General features: G+C 36.9%; 1 protein-coding gene and 3 long non-coding RNA genes across 4 annotated transcripts in view; 3 read left to right on the top strand and 1 right to left on the bottom strand.

The window, feature by feature from the left end:
• Positions 1–18170, top strand: part of flvcr2a (FLVCR choline and putative heme transporter 2a) — a 94551-nt gene that overhangs the window by 49525 nt on the left and 26856 nt on the right. The window contains exons 6-8 of the mRNA XM_077238528.1: positions 879–989; positions 6511–6616; positions 9927–10038. Of these exons, the coding sequence (XP_077094643.1) occupies positions 879–989; positions 6511–6616; positions 9927–10038 (329 nt within the window). The remainder of the gene's footprint in view (positions 1–878; positions 990–6510; positions 6617–9926; positions 10039–18170) is intronic.
• LOC143746613 (uncharacterized) overlaps positions 1–18170 on the bottom strand; it is a 299149-nt gene that overhangs the window by 259564 nt on the left and 21415 nt on the right. The window lies entirely within an intron of this gene.
• Positions 1289–2885, top strand: LOC143746611 (uncharacterized). The gene is made up of 2 exons (XR_013206587.1): positions 1289–1792; positions 1888–2885. It is a non-coding gene; the product is annotated as an uncharacterized LOC143746611 (long non-coding RNA).
• LOC143746612 (uncharacterized) lies at positions 14312–15440 on the top strand. Its single transcript, XR_013206588.1, has 4 exons — positions 14312–14366; positions 14815–14922; positions 15254–15320; positions 15403–15440. It is a non-coding gene; the product is annotated as an uncharacterized LOC143746612 (long non-coding RNA).

Raw genomic sequence — 18170 nt, 5'->3', positions numbered from 1 at the left:
ATGTCTTTTAACTATTATAGTATTTCGAAGGGCATAAACATGAACTCTATTGGCTTTACATCATCAAGTCAGCTGTCACTTTAGCGCGAGGCCCTGTGTGGTTGCACACATGGCACAGCCCTTGCGACGGTACTGAGTAGCATATAGCATTAGCTCCTTAGCCTCAGCTAACTTGATCGTGTGGAGCTAGGTGGGCGTGGTTTCTCAGCTCAGCTCCACCCACACCCCGCCTCTTTGCCCATTTTCAGTTATCCAGGAGTGACGCGTTGCCAAGATGGCGACGGCCGGCTCCGCTCACTTTGGGCTTCAAAAATGCTCTTCAGAAACACTACGGGCATATTTTTTTACAGTCCATGGTCTGCACGGATAACACAACAACGGTGGCATACATAAATCGCCAGGGTGTTATCCACTCAAGTTGCATGTCATAACTCCTTTCATTTATAAGGATTTTCAGCTGTGTTCGTACTTCTTGTCAACGCTGCCAGATATGAAAATAAAATTAAATCAGACAATATTAAAGCCAGCCTTCATCTTGTCTAGATATTGCACATTTCTTTATTTGTAACCATGCTTAGGTGTGCATATATTTTCTGTCACAACCATGATATTTCAACTCAAGAAATGTTTTCTTCTTCTTCTTTTTTCTAATGTATGACAAATCACTGCCAAGATTAAAGATCAAACCATCCCAGTGAACATGTTTTGTAAATTACATTATCACTATTGGAGTTAAACATTTTGTAGGACTATTTATACTAACATGTAGAATTTGATGCTTTTTGCACAGGGTTATTTGTATATGTGTAGCTGAAACTTTTGTCCTCACAGAAATGATTGGAATAGCCATCTCGTTATCTTCCTCTTTGTCTTGCCAGGCAGACGACTCTCTCAGTTTATGTGCTGTCGTTTGTGGGGATGGTGATCTACGCCTTCACCCTGAACTTGGGTCATCTGTGGGTCGTGTTCCTCACATCAGGAGTTCTGGGGTATGAGCTGCAACATGCATTGGGCACAAAAATATGGAAGCAGATTAGTCTCAAATATAATTCACGCAAAAAAAATGATTCACGTATGTGTAGACAATTTCACATGCATGAAACCTAATTCACATAAATACAAAAAAAATTCACGTGCGTGAAAAAAATATATCACAAAAAGCAATTCACATTGGCAAAAAAATAAATAAAATTCATAAAATACATTTCACAAATGCAAAACACAATTCGTAGATATACAACTGTGCACAAAACCTTTGAATGTTTAAAATGTACGAGTGTGTCCTTGAATTTGAATGTGCAAATCGTCATTCACTTACGAATCGCCTTGCATGTGTGTGTGTTTGTTTTTGAGACTTTCCTGGCAGTCCTTTACTCGTAACACAGAGCAGTCATACCCTTTGGCCAATCAGATTTAAGCGTATCAATCGACCAATCAGTATCACGTGAGGGCGGGCCATACCTGCATTATGTCATCAGCTTTCGACCAGTTCATGCCTGAGCAGAGGTAAGTGCAGTTAATCGTTAATTTCTGTGTTAACTGAAGTTAGAGATCAGTTGAAGCAATAGTTTATGAACTATTAACTGATGTAAGCAAGTGCTGTTGTAATCAGATGTCCCATATTGTGTCAAAAATGAAGAAGAATGATGCTTGTTTTGTTATATTTTAGCTGCAGGTACAGACAGCTTTCACACCCACAACACTCACGCTAATGATTGCAAAACAATTATCTGTGGTCAATACCCACCCTAGCTCTCTTAGCACTGGCCTCATCGAGATTGTTCTTTAAATGGTGAATAGACCTATTTTAATGAGCACACAGTGTTTATTAGCCATTTGTGTATGTTGTTAAATTATTATTAACACTTGTTTCCCTGTATTTTTCAGGATTACTCACCTTTGGTGTGACATGGATAGCAGTCACAAACATCTTAATTCACGTTATTTCTTTATTCTCTTTTATACTTTTTTTTGTATTAATGTCCTAATTGGTAACACTTTACAATAACGTTCATTAGTTAACATTAGTTAACATGAACTGCACGTAAACAGCCTTTATTATTTTTTGTTAATGTTAATTTCAACATTTACTAATACTAAATTAAAATCTTGTTAACATTAGTTAATGCAATGTAAACTAACAATAAACAGCTGTATTTTTAACTAACGTTAACAAAGATTAACAAACACCGCAACAAATGTATTGCTCATGGTTAGTTAATACATTAACTAATGTTAACTTAGTTATTGTACCATATTGTAGACTGTTACCAATATATCAACATGCATTTCCTTATGTTTTGTGCTGTATTGTCATCTCAAGGTTTTTAAATAAGGTCTTTTTATTGCCATCTTAAGGTCTCACAGGACAATATTGTGAAGCATTAATTTTACTTTGCCTAGTAAAATAGGTAAAATCTGATTTTATGCTGATAAGACAAAGGTACTTATCATAGAGAGGCAAGTAAGATTATGCGACTAAGATAACTCAGTAAACTCTATTCAAATACCATCACCTAATCTCCGACGTCCTCTGTCTGCACCTCTCGTATTATAGGTTTTTACTATTTTAAATATCAGGACAAAATCTTATATGTCCTAACAGAGAGGTCTACTGATGACTGGATTGAACACAATTCATTTGTTCACTTTTCACTTGATGTATTGCACTTATATTTATATACTTTAAAAGCAAAGTAGACACTGACTGCATCTCACGAGACGTATATTTCTCTGTACTGAATGTTGTGCTTCATACTTAAGACTGTCAGTTTATGATCTTCATATGTAACAGGAACATTAATCATGATCAAGTCATTTATATATATATTTTATTCCCAAAGGATTTCGGAAACTTTCAAATCAATAAAACGCATCAAATTAAACTATGTCTTTGAATCTTTTAATTCTGACAAGGATATTTATTAATGCATGCATAGCAGGGCTGTATTCCTAGAGCGTGTACATATAGTCCGCAGGAGACAAATGGATACAGTAACAATGCATCACTTTAAACCTCTTGTTGAAACAACTGTCAAAATGGATGGCTTTTTGCAGCATGACTGTTTTCAAAGAATTACAGTAAGAATGGTAAGATCACAGTACTGGTTGTCTGCAACTTCATACATCATCTGTCTCGGAAATCTGAAACAATAAAACTACATAATATATGCAGTTTAAAACAAAACATGTCTCCTATGCACCTCATTACATACATTATCATCAGTTGAATGTGTGGTGGACAGGACATGAAAATCCATCAATAGTAAAAATAAATGTTTATGTTCACATGTGGACTTAACAGCAGTTAATAAACTATTGCTTCAACTGATCTCTAACTTCAGTTAACACAGAAATGAACGATTAACTGCACTTACCTCTGCTCAGCCTATGAACTGGTCGAAAGCTGATGACGTAATGCAGGTATGGCCCGCCCTCACGTGATACTGATTGGTCGATTGATAAGCTTAAATCTGATTGACTAAAGAGTACGACTGCTCTGTTACGAGTAAAGCGCTGCCAGGAAAGTCTCAAAAACAAACACACACACATGCAAGGCGATTCGTACGTGAATGATGATTTGCACATTCAAATTCAAGGACAAACTCGTACATTTTAAACATTCAAAGGTTTCTGTGCACAGTTGTATAGCTACGAATTGTGTTTTGCATTTTTGAAATGTATTTTATGAATATGTAATTTTATTTTGCGCATGTGAATTGCTTTTTGTGAATACATATTTTTTTCAAGCACGTGAATTTTTTTTGTGTGTAAGTGAATTAGGTTTCATGCATGTGAAATTGTCTACGCATGTGTGAATCATGTCTTTTGCGTGAATTATATTTGAGACTAATCTGCTTCCATACAAAAATGTTAGGACAGATAAGTCGGCATGAAACAAAAGTCTTTTCTTAAGTTTTCTTAAGTTAAACGTTTCTCAGCTTTGTCACTGAATACGATCACATCACATTTCTTCCCCTCTGACAAAAGAGCACATGTGCCAAAAACACTGAGGAATTTCACAACAAATGTCCATTTCACACTTTTAAACCTATAAAGCTACTGTATCATCTTTGAAACACAGAGGCCTCTAAATGATCAAAACATTCAAAACAGCAATAGACGTGAAGGACTATAATGGGTTAAGAGCTTGCTCAAGTAATGCGGAGCTAAACCATTTAGTGCTTTGTAAGTAATCAGCAATATTTTAAAATGTATACGATGTTTAATAGGGAGCCAATGCAGTGTTGACAGAACAGGGCTAATATGGTCGTACTTCCTGGTTTGGCAATTAGTAATTGACTAATTCTGTAGGATCAAGCTGTTAAACCTGTCGCACACGATCTCCTCCAGTTCTTCTGACTCTGACTGATAGTTTAGACTCTTTTATCAAGTAAAAGTATTTTAGTATAATTGTACAAACGTCCTCCTTCAGCTCAAGCTTCACGTGTCTTTCTGTGTCAAATCTGCTCTGATTTATCAAGGAAACGCAAGAATAACTTTGATATTGTTAGTAATATTTTAACTGGACTGAAGCAGCTTCGCTTTACTTGATTATCAATCATATATAATTTATTATAAAAATCACGAGTATCAAATATGATCATCAGGCTTTTGAGGAAGGTTTACTTGTTCATCTCTCAATCATCATTGTATTGCATTATATGATTTAAAACTACAGAGCTTTGATCATAAAACATTTAAAAAGCATTTAAATATCATCTTACCGATACATTATCGGCAGCTATTGATATGTATCTGTATCAGGGTTCTGTTATGTTTTATCTGTTTTTGAGTTTTACTATGAGTTGGCTTTTGCTCCTTTTGATGTTTCCTTTGTTTTCTTTTTTCCGGTTAGGGTACGTTTACACAACAACGATATGCTTAAAGAAGTTTGTCCTTTAAGTTTTCCGCGTACAGACGACAACATTGTCAAAACGATCCCTGTTCACACGGATCAGCGGAAACCTATATGGGGAGGCTGCAGACCTGGAGCCGGTAGATATACCCCCCTGGCAGTTTTACGCCCCTGACAGTTTTTAAATATTTATATCTATGCAGGTCTGCAGCCTCCCCTTACTCGCGGAAACGGCTAAAATCGCTGTATTCTGCTGCCAGGCCATTAGATGGCGATGAAACACTATAGACTGAACATGTTATACGCATGTGCATGACGTCATCAATTTCAGAGATTCACGTTTTTGTTGTTTACACAGAGACCGTTTTCAAAAACAGTTGGTGTGTAAATGAACTGTTGAAAATGGTCTTGTGTAAACAGCCCCTCAGGCCCTGTTTACACGAGAACGAAAAATATTTTATCGGATGTGCCTTTCGTTTACACGGCGACAGCGTTTTGGGGGCTTAAAAACGCAAAAAAGTGAAACCACCCTCCAGAGTGGAAATCTTAAAAACGATCCACTGTCGCGTTCCTGTCTAAAGGGTACAAACACAAATCTGCTCACTGTGGCTCTTGTCGCGTACGTGTTTACGTCACAGGCATGCGCCAGTACAGGAAAATAACAACCAATATGTCGGATTATTTCCATACGTCAGACCTTCAAGTTGCCCTAGCAGCTCTGATAAACGTACAAAAGTCTTGTCAGCAGTTGTACAAAATATTCTCAGATATTGGTGTTGTTGTGTGGCAGTGCTTCACATTGCCACCTAGCTGCCTGGAGTGCATACTACATCGAATTTCACACACTTTTGCGTCACCATTTGCACGTGGATTTCCCCCCCCATAACACTCGTCTAAACTCGCAGAATAAAAAGTGATAATGCAACGCCATTTTTGCGTTTTTTCTTCAGATCGTTTCCGTGTAAACATAGCCTCAGTTCCTGGGTTACTCATTGTTTTATTAGTCTTGTCATCTGTGTCTTGTTTCTTTGATTGATTTGTTCTGTTTTCTGATCCTGGGATGCACACATCTACAGAGATATTATTTGCGGATATACCTCATGTCCAAATGACAAATTATATTTATATGCATTTTATGTAAGTATCTGCTATACTGTTACAAAGATCTCATTCATTTACATTAAAAGCTATTAGAATTTCATCTTACATTTTTATATAAATAAAAGTATAAATACCTTCTGGATCAAATATGATACACAACAAAAAGCGTACAGAATGATCCATGCGAACTATCCATTTCTACACATACTGACCATGAAGTAAGATTTAATCTGATCTAAATATAGATGTTTTTTTAAATAATTATTTATATGTGCTGATGGCTGACTGATAAATATCCACTATTTCCAGTCATGCTCTATACAGTGATGGTGATTTTAAAAAGCAAAAATATAAATAATTATTGATCTACACATTATGTATCATTAAGTATCGCAGGTCTTTATTATAAATAATTGTTTTACTTTGTATTAATATTTTTTTCTTTGTAAAATGAAATATTTTTGATTAATATTAAATCAAAATTCAAGGTTTAAACCAAAGTCACACATGTTTGTTTGGACTGTTGTGATTCTTGTGTCTTGTGAGCGCAGGTTCTTCATGACGGGATATCTGCCGCTGGGCTTCGAGTTTGCAGTGGAGCTCACGTACCCGGAGTCGGAGGGAACATCGTCAGGACTGCTCAACTGCTCAGCGCAGGTCATGCATATACTCTCTGATCCCAGACCTGTAGATTGTCTGCTTTGCTCCGAAACGAGGACTTAAAGGATTAGTTCACTTCAGAATTAAAATTTCCTAATCATTTATTCTCCCCCACGTCATCCAAAATGTTCATTACTGTCTTTCTTCAGTCGAAAAGAAATTAAGGTTTTTGAGGAAAACATTTCAGGATTTTTCTCCATATAGTGACTTCAATGGGGTCCAACGGGTTGAAGGTCCAAATGTCAGTTTCAGTGCAGCTTCAAAGTCTCGACACGATCCCAGCCGAGGAATAAGAGTCTTATCTAAACAAATCAGTCTAACACTGATGTCGGACGATTTTGAAGTTGGAGGAGAAAATGTTCAAGAACATGTTTGTGAACAAGAACATCTACACATCAAAACACGCTAACTCATGAGGGTTTAAACTTTTATTGTGAAGTCGAGATGAATGAACAGTTTGCATATTTAGAAACATATTGTGTATTCTCCTACAATGGTGTAGGTTTATAGATTTACGTTACAAATCTGGTGAAATGGCACACATTGCGTTCCCATATGAACGTCATATAAGCAACCCAAACTCGCAGCGTATGCAGAGATGAAGTTTGTTAAAAAAGCTGCTGAGACGCGCATCGAAGACCCGTCTACTTCGAGTCACAACACAAAATAATTGAAAATGTTCTCATAAGATGTCCGACCACTTCTTCATTTCATCCCCCACTGTGTTATACACCCCGGGTGTGATAAACATTAACCATCATGCGTTTTGGACATATTTTGTGCGTGCTCCCATAACATGGCTTCTTACCTACCAGATAGCAAAACAGAAGTCTAACAAATTAGAAGTAAGTCAGTCATTTTATTTACTTCCATGTTGCAATAACTCTAGACGTCTCTAGAGAGTTCCAATTTTCACCTGTATTGGGAAGGAGAGCTCTAGATCGGTTTTGGTCACCTAGACCCTCAGGGTCACTTCCCCTCTACTTTCCATAGTTTCATCAACCATCATGAGTAACTCCCTCAGGTACCATTTTACAATCTAATTTAGTCTCTTACCAGTCTGTGCCACTTCAGTTCTTTTTATTTCAGTGGTGTTTCTCCTGGACCCTGGCGGTCGGCCCCTCGTCTCTCAAGTTTACAAAGTAGGGCTGGAACTGCTCAGTCCAGCTAGCCAAACACGTCCGCTCTCGGGTCCAAGAGGCACGTCCAAGGAATCCTGCCGACTATGCCAAATTGTGGTGGCAAATAAAATTATATCACTGAATACAGTGGGGGAAATAATTATTTGATCCCCTGCTGCTTTTGTAAGTTTGCCCACTAACAAAGAAATTAAGGGTCTATAATTTTTATGGTAGGTTTATTTTTACGGATAGAGACAGAATATCAACCAAAAAATCCAGAAAAAACACATTTTATAAATTAATTTGTATTTCAGTGAGTGAAATAAGTATTTGACCCCCAAGCAAAACATGCCTAAGTACTTGTGGACAAACCTTTGTTGGCAAGCACAGAGGTAAGACGTTTCTTGTAGTTGGTCACCAGGTTTACACACACCTCAGGAGGGATTTTGGACCACTCCTCTTTACAGATACCCTCTAAATTCTTAAGGTTTCTTGGCTGTCACTTGGCAACTCAAAGTTTCAACTCCCTCTACAGATTTTCAGTAGGATTAAGGCCTGGAGACTGGCTAGGCCACTGCATGATCCTTAACTTGCTTCTTCTTGAGCCACTACTTTGTTGCCTTGGTGTTATGTTTTGGGTCATTGTCTTGCTGGAAGACCCATCCATGACCCATCTTCAGTGTTCTGGCTGAAGGAAGGAGGTTCTCGTCCAAGATTTGGCCCCGTCCATTGGCCCCTCAATACAGTGAAGTTGTATGTACCCTTACCAGAGAAACAGCCCAAAAACATGATTTCCACCACTGGGCGTTACTCTAGGGATGGTGTTCTTTGGGTCATAGTCAACTTTTCTCTCCCTCAAAACATGGCGAGATGAGTTGATGTCAAAGGGCTTGATTTTGGTTCATCTGACCACAGCACTTTCTCCCAAGCCTTCTCTGAATCATTAGATGTTCATTGACAAACTTCAGACGGGCCTGTACATGTGCCGCCTTGAGCAGGGGGATCTTGCGGGTGATGCAGGATTTCAATACATTGTGTGTTACCAATTGTTTCCTTGATGAGTGTGGTCCCAACTGCCTTGAGACCATTAATAAGCTCCTCCTGTGTAGTTCTGGGCTGATCCCTCACCTCTCTCATGATCATCCTTATCCTATGAGGCGAGATCTTGCATGGAGCTACAGACCAAGGGCGATGGATTTTTCATTTTGTATTTCTTCCATTTCCGAATAATCACACCAACAAGTCTCCTTCTCTCCAAGCTTCTTGCTGATGATCTTGCAGCCCATTCCAGCCTTGTGCAGGTCTAAAGTCTTGTCCCTGATGTCCTTTGACAGCTCTTTGGTCCTGCCCATGGTTGTGGAGAGGTTGGAATGAAAGATACAGATTCTGTGGACAGGTGTCTTTTATACACACAATGAGCTGGCATTAGGTCATTAGGAGTACTTTCTTAAAGTGACAGGACTAATCTGTGTTCCACATGGGCACATAAGCAATCTGTGGGAGGCAGAATTGTTGCTGGTTGGTAGAGGATCAAATAGTTGTTTCACTCGATCAAATGCAAATCAATTTACAACCTTTTTATAATGTGTTTTTCTGGATTTTTTGGTTGATAATCTGTCTCTATCCGTTAAAATAATCCTACCATAAAAATTATAGATCCTTATTTTTTGCAAGAAAATAAACCTCATCAAAGACAATTGGAAATATTTGTCTTTTATTCAGTGATATAATTTTATTTGCCACCACACAAGCATGTGTGGTTAAAAAGTATATGAATGTTTTTTTTTTTTTTTTTTGACAATCGTTGGCTAGATAAGACTCTTATTCCTCGGCTGGGATCAACTTTGAAGCTGCACTGAGACTCACATCTGGACCTTCAACCCGTTGGACCCCATTGAAGTCACTATGGAGAAAAATCCTGAAACATTTTCCTCAAAAACCTTAATTTCTTTTCGACCGAAGAAAGAAAGACATGAACATCTGGGATCACATGGGGGTGAGTAAATTATCAGGAAATTTTCATTATGAAGTAAACTAATCCTTTAAATTATTACAATGATGCATTTTCTTCATGGTTCAGTTTGCTTTCACAAGGTAACATCACCAAAATGTGTTTACGCAAGTCACATCTAAATCCATGACAGCTCCCGATGCGCACATGCTCACGATCTTACTGATGTGTGCAGATGTTTGGAATCGCATTCACCATCATTCAAGGCAAAATCCTGGATCACTTCAGCACACTGGCCGCCAACATCTTCCTCTGTGTGTTCCTCTTCATCGGCTCCATTATGACAGGTAGAAACTCATAACATGACACTCAACATGTGACCACTAAATGACTGTGTCATTTATTTAAAGTGCATTCTTTATACCGTCTTACTGAAAATCGTGGTTTCTGGTTTAATCAAAAAAAATGTATGCAAAGTGTAATTTTTCAGTGTAGTTTCATGACATTCTTTGAAGCAGTGCCTTCAATTGATATTGCTTAGTTAGTTGTACTTTATTGTCCAGCCTTGGCTGAAAATTGGTCTTTGGCCTTGCTATACACACAATAATGACAAAACACAACATCCACATCAACACAATCAAAGAAATACTTAATGCAGTCATATCATGATGATGTGTGTGAGGTTAAAAGTCTTTCTTTTATCCCACTTTAATATGTCAACTACTGTATAAGTAAGATCGATTTCCCTGAAAATGTTAAACATTGTGAATGGACCAGCCCGACACAACAACATCAGCTCAACCGAAGTTGAGTGAGGTGGTGAAAATTGCAATTACAGTAGGCTAATTGACAGAAGGAGAGTTTGATCGGACACACAACCATTGACATCAACAACAAAAGATATGGGGAGTTTTTATTTTGTTCTAACTATGCATGATTAGTAGTTAATATGAGACACTACCTGTCAAAATGATTGATTGACAGGTGGGCGTGTCTACCAGTTGATCTTCCCCCGCCCCTTCCGGTTCTGCCCCTTCCGGGCCCACCCCTTGTCCCGCCCTTCCTGTCCCGCCCCTTTCTGTTACCTTTGACCTAGTTCCATCCGTTCCTGTTACCTTTGACCTAGTTCCGCCCCTTCCGGTTAAACTTTCTGTCAAAATGATGGATAATGACCTTTGATCTAGTTCCGCCCCTTCCTGTTAAACTTTCTGTCAAAATGATGGATGGTGACAGTTAGTTTGATCGTTTGAAGTTAGTTTGATCAAGAAAAGGGGGCGTATAGGATGTGTGACAGTTAGTTTGATCGTTTGAAGTTAGTTTGTTCAAGAAAAAGGGGGTATAGGATGTGTGACAGTTAGTTTGATCGTTTGAAGTTAGTTTGATCGTTTGAAGTTGGTGTTTTGTCACCGCATCCCCTAAATATCCCTGAGCTTTATCAAGGGCAGCTGTGAAAGTGATAAGAACAAATTTTGGAAGTTTATCTGTTCTGTAAAAGAATATAAAATAAAACCTCACACAAAAAGTTTAAAATAAATGTAGAACTATTCACTGAACCAAGCAATTCAGTTTAAACAAAATGGAGCCACAAAAATATTCCAAACAGTTAAAAAAATGTATTAGAGAGTTGAAGAAAAACATACAGCTTATGTAAAACCTCACAAAAAAAGTTTAAATAAAATGGACCACAAAAAATTGCAAACAGTTAAAAATGTATTAGAGAGTTGAAGAAGAAAAAACAATGCAATGTATGAATGATCTCACACTGACTCAAAACATAGGGAGCGTGCGTCTATGTATGTGTGTGTGTGTGTGTGTGTGTGTGTGTGTGTGTGTGTGTGTGTGTGTGTGTGTGTGTGTGTGTGTGTGTCAAAGCAGGAATTCCCCTCCCTCCGCATCGCTGAGGACGTTGGAAGTTTATCTCACACAGAAGTTGAGAAAGCATTATGTTCATTTAAATGAAATGGTTATAAAATTTACATTTAGTCATTCACAATTATTTGACACTGACTCAAGTTGAAAAATCATGCTGTTCAATTAAAAGTTTATAAATTAAACGAAAATAAAATCATCTTACTGTTTCACCATGGTTGAAAGTGTTTCCTCTGAAGTCTTTTCTCTCTGTCACACCAGCGTGTGGCTGGCCTGGTATCTGTTTTTGTGACACGTTCCTGAGCCCATTGAGAAATATCTTACACAACAGTTGAAAAGCATTGTGTTCCTTTAAAAGTGTATAAATTAAAATATATCATATATAAAATAAATAGTTTACTAATTTAAAGCTCCAGTAGGTAACTTTTGTAAACAAATATTTGTTAAAACTGTCATTATGTCCTGACACTAGAATATGAGACGGATAATCTGTGAAAAAATCAAGCTCCTCTGGCTCCTCCCTGTGGTCCTATTGCCATTTGCAGAAATACACCGCTCCCGTTCAGAAACAACCAATCAGAGCCAGGAGGAATGTCCTAGCAGTGTCAATCACGCTCGTGTACAAGCTGATCACCCCTCTCTTGCACAGCGCGGGCACGTACCGTCGTTCGTGACTCTCCTGTTCAAACTCGTTCATCCAAATGAACGAATCTTTTTTCGAGTCATTTCGTTCATTCAACGAACGTAATGACTCGAAAAAAGATTTGTTCATTTTAAACGAGTCTTTTTCGGAGTCATTTCGTTCATTCAACGAACGAAATGACTCGAAAAAAGATTTGTTCATTTTGATGAACGAGTTCGAACAGGATCACGAACGTGCATCATAGAACAGAGAAAGGCGAGCATTTGTGCTTATAAAACTTAAAGTTTTTTATTTATTTTTGAAATGACCGATCGTTTCGCTAGATAAGACCCTTATTCGTCGTCTGGTATCGTAGCCCTTTGAAGCTGCACTGAAACTGTCATTTGGTCCTTGAAACGTTTGTGTCCTATTGAAGTCCATTATACGGAGTAAAAGCCTAGAATGTTTTCATCAAAAACCTTTCAGCAAAAGTAAATTATCAGCAAATGTTTTTTTAAAAGTGAACTAATCCTTTAACGTTATCTTACTAGCTATTTATAACTTATAGAAAGATTGCAACGTTATAAAGTTACATGTATTGCAAAATACATACTGTAATGATTTGAGGACCAAGTTTGTAGTCAAAGTATGGGCAGGCCATAATCAATGTAAAGCATATTGTTGATGTTTCGTCCCTATTAGTGAATGTTCCATAACTGTTTATAATCCGCCATCATCGGTGGTTCACGGCAGGCTCCGCTGTAGGGGAGGAGTTGTGGAGGGAGGGCTTTAGCGCAGCAGAGAGCAAGGGGGTTGGACCTGTAAGTTGTGCTTGTTCAAATTTTCAGGCTAAGTCAACATTTTCTCAACACTCCCTACTGCAGCTTTAACTAAAGTTGAAAAGCATGTTGTTCATTTAAAATCTTACTAAATTACTGAAGTTGAAAATCATGCTGTTCATTAAAAAATCGTACTAAATTACTGAAGTTGAAAAGCATTCGGTTCATTTAAAATAAATATTTTACAAATTTACTGTACCAATTATGTTAGATTTAGATAAAAATAAAATAATCTTACATTTTCACCAGGGTTGAAGAAAAAAATCACACAGGTAGTGCCTGTCAGCATGGACAGTGTGCGTGACAAATAAGTGATAATCGCTGTTTTCGTACCACCGGTAATAAATTACTTTTAATTCATAAGACTTATTTTCAGGAGTGACAGTTATCAGTGAAATATGGCGCTCGTGTAATCAAAAGGTCTGCATACCCCCTGGGAATGTGAATTGGCCTTTAACCTAAACAGTTCATTTCATAGAGTACTGCAAGAATATAGTGGACACACAGCTCCGCCGTTTTCCCCTAGTTTTACATTTACATTTAGCTGACGCTTTTATCCAAAGCGACTTACAATTGCTATATATGTCAGAGGTCGCACGCCTCTGGAGCAACTAGGGGTTAAGTGTCTTGCTCAGGGACACATTGGTGTCTCACAGTGGATTCGAACCCGGGTCTCTCACACCAAAGGCATGCGTCTTGTCCACTGCGCCATCACCACCCCTCTAGGCTCTTAGCCTCCACAGGCTCTTACTGTAAAAGGCTATAAAATAGCCAAGACACATGGACGTGTGCCATACCCCATGTCTGGACCAAAAACTTTTGCCCCCTCTCTTCTATGACCACCTCATCAAAAATGCAAAACAGTGAGTACTTTCTCTATAATTAATTTATGCTACGGTGCTGTTTATCTGTATTATGCAATGATGTTTAATTTGAAAATTTGTTTATACATAAGGAAAAGACGGTATAATTGATTAGTGTTTTAAATAGCCCAGGCTACGTATTTGTTTTATCCACATTATGCTATTAGTATTTTTATCTGCTGTAACTGGTGATACAGATATTAAAATGTATCTACTATATTAATTTATCAAAGTATGGGTTTAAAAATATGGAGCATTGTATTATGATATTGATGTGAAACAGATATTAACATGTATCTACTATATTAATTTATCATAAAGTATGATTTTTTTTTAAAATATGGAGCATTGTATTATGATATCGATGTGATACAGATATTAACATGTATCTACTATATTAATTTATCAAAGTATGATTTTTTTTTTCCTTTGCTCCTTTGAGATCAATATGACTTCTGCCAAACCAAATGTGCCGGCATATTGTAAGTGTAATACACGAGAAACTATTAATACACGAGAAACTATTAAAACAGTTTTTTTGCCTATGTAATGTATAAAATTATTCTTAATGAATCAGTCGTGGTTAACTATTTGGGACCAATTTTAAGGAAGGTTACATTCTGGTCAAACAGTGTCATGTACAAATTTGCAATACAGAATTGTTTTGTGTTTTTGGTACTATTGGATCGAGTTTTGTAGAATTTATTTTATGTGGTGTAATGCTCCTGGATTATTCAGACTCAGAATTGTAACTATTACTATAGCCTTTATCAGCCATTTATTTTACTGCAGACTCATCAAACTTATTTATTTACTGCAGATTTTATCAAAGGCACGAATTAACTAAATTCATGGGAGCAATAATAAAAGAAGAAAAAGAAAAAAAATGAACAATTGACAGATGAACTGACAGATATTTTATGTAAACAGGCAAAATCTCTGCATCTGATGATGGCCATGTGTTTTCGCCGATCATAACTGGTTCAAGCTCCTTTGAGATCAATATGACTTCTGCCAAATCAAATGAGCCGGCAAATTGTAAGTTTAATACATGAGAAACTATTAAAACAGTTTTCGCCTATATAATGTATAAAATTAATCTTAATTAAGCAATCGTAGTTAACTATTTGGGGCCAATTTTAAGGAAGGTCGCATTCTGGTCTAACATTGGCATGTGCACATTTTCAATACAGAATTTTTTATGTTTTTGGTACTATTGGATCTAATTTTGTAGAATAAGCCAAGATTAATTTATTTTATGCGGTGTCATGCTCCTGGATTATTCAGACTCAGAATTGTAACTATTACTATAGCCTTCATTAGCCATTTATTTTACTGCAGACTCATCAAACTTATTTATTTACTGCAGATTTGATCAAAGCCAAATACTGCCCAAACGGGGATACTGGGAAAGAAGAGAAACAGGATAATACAAGGTTAGATTCAATCTTTATATTCTTTCCCATTTTGCCTTCATTTTCCTTTTTCCTGTAATTGTCTTAATTTTTATATTCTCAGATCATCAAAGGTTTCTGAAAGCAAACACCAGTCAGTTGATTGTAAAAGTGAAGAACATTGATCCAATAATTGACAATCTTGATTGCTCAATGAATCAGTTACAAATGTGCGAGCAAATCCAACACACCAGATGAAGACGAGGGAACCGCTGGACTATGTGAATTGTGAAAGCATTGCCAACGACCTGGTCAACGCTTTGGTCAAGCATGAAGAATCTCTCATGAAGAAACTGCAATAACAACTGTTGTAGCCTATTGTTTTGCATTATAATCAGCTTTTAAAAAAATAAAATGTTTTTAATAATTGATTGGTGATGGAGTTTTAATTTTTGTGTTTAGAACCAAGTATATTGTACAAGTAAGAAGAAACCAAACTGGCCATATAATGATATATTGCACATAATAAACAATGGCAAAGTTTGTATTCCTTAAAAAACAGGCAATGTTTGAGAACCCTAATATTGGTGTAATCTCTGCGAGGTCTCAACCACAAACGCAAAACTTTGTGGTGGGTGATACGGGAATAGCTTTACTAAAGGAAAATATTATGGAAGTAATTTTCAAACTATATTTTATTTATTTATATTATGGTTTTCATGTTGATTTAAAGTTTTTGTTATTAACTAATACCTTTATTTTTTACATCCAGCACAAAATTTTGTTCAAAAATCGTTCTCTGACCCCAAATAATCAGATAATGGTGTGTTCACAATCTACAATTAGATATTATCCCGCTTAGTATGTGTGTAAATAGTTGTGCTTAAATGTTTGGATGTATTTTTACACGCCAACATATTTTGTCACACCGTAGTGATGCAAAGTTCCACACTCTTGTAAAGACTATGGTCTAACTTTAAAACATAATCTTTATACATGAATTCAAAAGACCAAATCACTAAGAAAACAGGGGGTGAAAAGCACCGTTTATAATAAATACACAAAGTATTAACGCAAAAAGTAAGTGTATGCTGTTTCACACTTAAACTATTACAACAGAATCACATCTGACTATGTAGATAAAATTGCACAAACGTAAATTCTAGTGATCAACTTGCTAAAGAGTAAATACAACATTAGCCATTTAAAGCAAATACGAAAAGCCACTTGTGATCAGTTTTGCATGTTTGTAATTGACATTTTTTATAGGCCGTTTACATCAATTAGGTTGTTTACATCTTGCTTCTTTTTGTTTTTGTACAGTTCGTAAAAACTATAGTCTCTGAGCGTGGTCAAACATATAGGAATTTATAAAAAACATGAACAGATATTTCTACATGAGATATTTCTTCTAGAACATCTTTCAGCTATGTCTACGAAACATCGACATGAAAGATGAGTATTGCTGTTTTTCTGTTACCTATAAAACTATTATACTTCAAACTCGTCTAGCTATTGCTCATTTCACAGCTACTACTTGTACAATATACTTGGTTCTAAATACAAAAATTAAAACTCCATCACCAATCAATTATTAAAAACATTTTATTTTTTAAAAAGCTGATTATAATGCAAGATTCTTCATGCTTGAACAAAGCGTTGACCAGGTCGTTGGCAATGCTTTCACAATTCACATAGTCCAGCGGTTCCCTCGTCTTCATCTGGTGTTTTGGATTCGCTCGCACATTTGTAACTGATTCATTGAGCAATCAAGATTGTCAATTATTGGATCAATGTTCTTCACTTTTACAACCAACTGACTGGTGTTTGCTTTCAGAAACCTTTGATGATCTGAGAATATAAAAATTAAAACAATAACAGGAAAAAGGAAAATGAAGGCAAAATGGGAAAGAATATAAAGATTGAATCTAACCTTGTATTATCCTGTTTCTCTTCTTTCCCAGTATCCCCGTTTGGGCAGTATTTGGCTTTGATCAAATCTGCAGTAAATAAATAAGTTTAATGAGTCTGCAGTAAAATAAATGGCTGATGAAGGCTGTAGTAGTAGTTACAATTCTGAGTATTAATAGTTTCTTGTGTTTTACACTTACAATATGCCGGCACATTTGGTTTGGCAGAAGTCATATTGATCTCAAAGGAGCCAGGAGTTAAACCAGTTATGATCGGCGAAAACACATGGCCATCATCAGATGCAGAGATTTTGCCTGTTTACATAAAATATCTGTCAGTTCATCTGTCAGTTGTTCATTATACATAGAGTGCAACAGTGCCTCCCCCCTTTTTCATTATTATTTCCCATAGTGATTTTAAAAAATATATATTTATATATAAATATGCAAAATATGCATATATAGCTTATACAAACATTTCAGTATTTTGAGATGGTAGGGAGATTATGTCATTCGCAGTGCTTCATGGGAGTGGGCAGAGCTATTTTGGAGTGTGTTGCTTTTTAAAAAAAAAAAACTATGTTTGACATAATTTTCACTACAGCGTCATGGCTCATGGGTAATGTAGTTCCCTTTCAAGGGAACTCGAGCTGCGTTTGAGACGCGATGGGAACGCTCTGCGTGATTACGTCGTGAAGCACGTGTAAAATCAGTCCAATGGAAGCCCACTACGACATAGGTGACGTCATAGACCAGGAAACTATATAGCAGCCCTGAAATCAGACCGCGACAGCTTCTGTACCTTCAGCAAGCGCTCTCTGTATATCTGTCCTTGTCTATTTGTTGTTGTCTGTCAAGCCCAATCTATCATTATTATGGCGAGCAAGCAAGATTATAGACGGTGTGTTGTTCCCTGCCCTCGTTATATTACGGGTGGGGACACACATCAGCTTTGTGTTGCTTGTTTGGGAGTGGAGCATGC

Source organism: Siphateles boraxobius, unplaced genomic scaffold (genome assembly GCF_051911475.1).
Source record: "Siphateles boraxobius isolate OS27281-9 unplaced genomic scaffold, OSU_SipBor_1 22, whole genome shotgun sequence".
In the NCBI taxonomy this organism is placed as follows: domain Eukaryota; kingdom Metazoa; phylum Chordata; class Actinopteri; order Cypriniformes; family Leuciscidae; genus Siphateles; species Siphateles boraxobius.
Note: the sequence above shows the minus strand (reverse complement) of the source record. Positions and strands in the feature narration are given on the sequence as shown.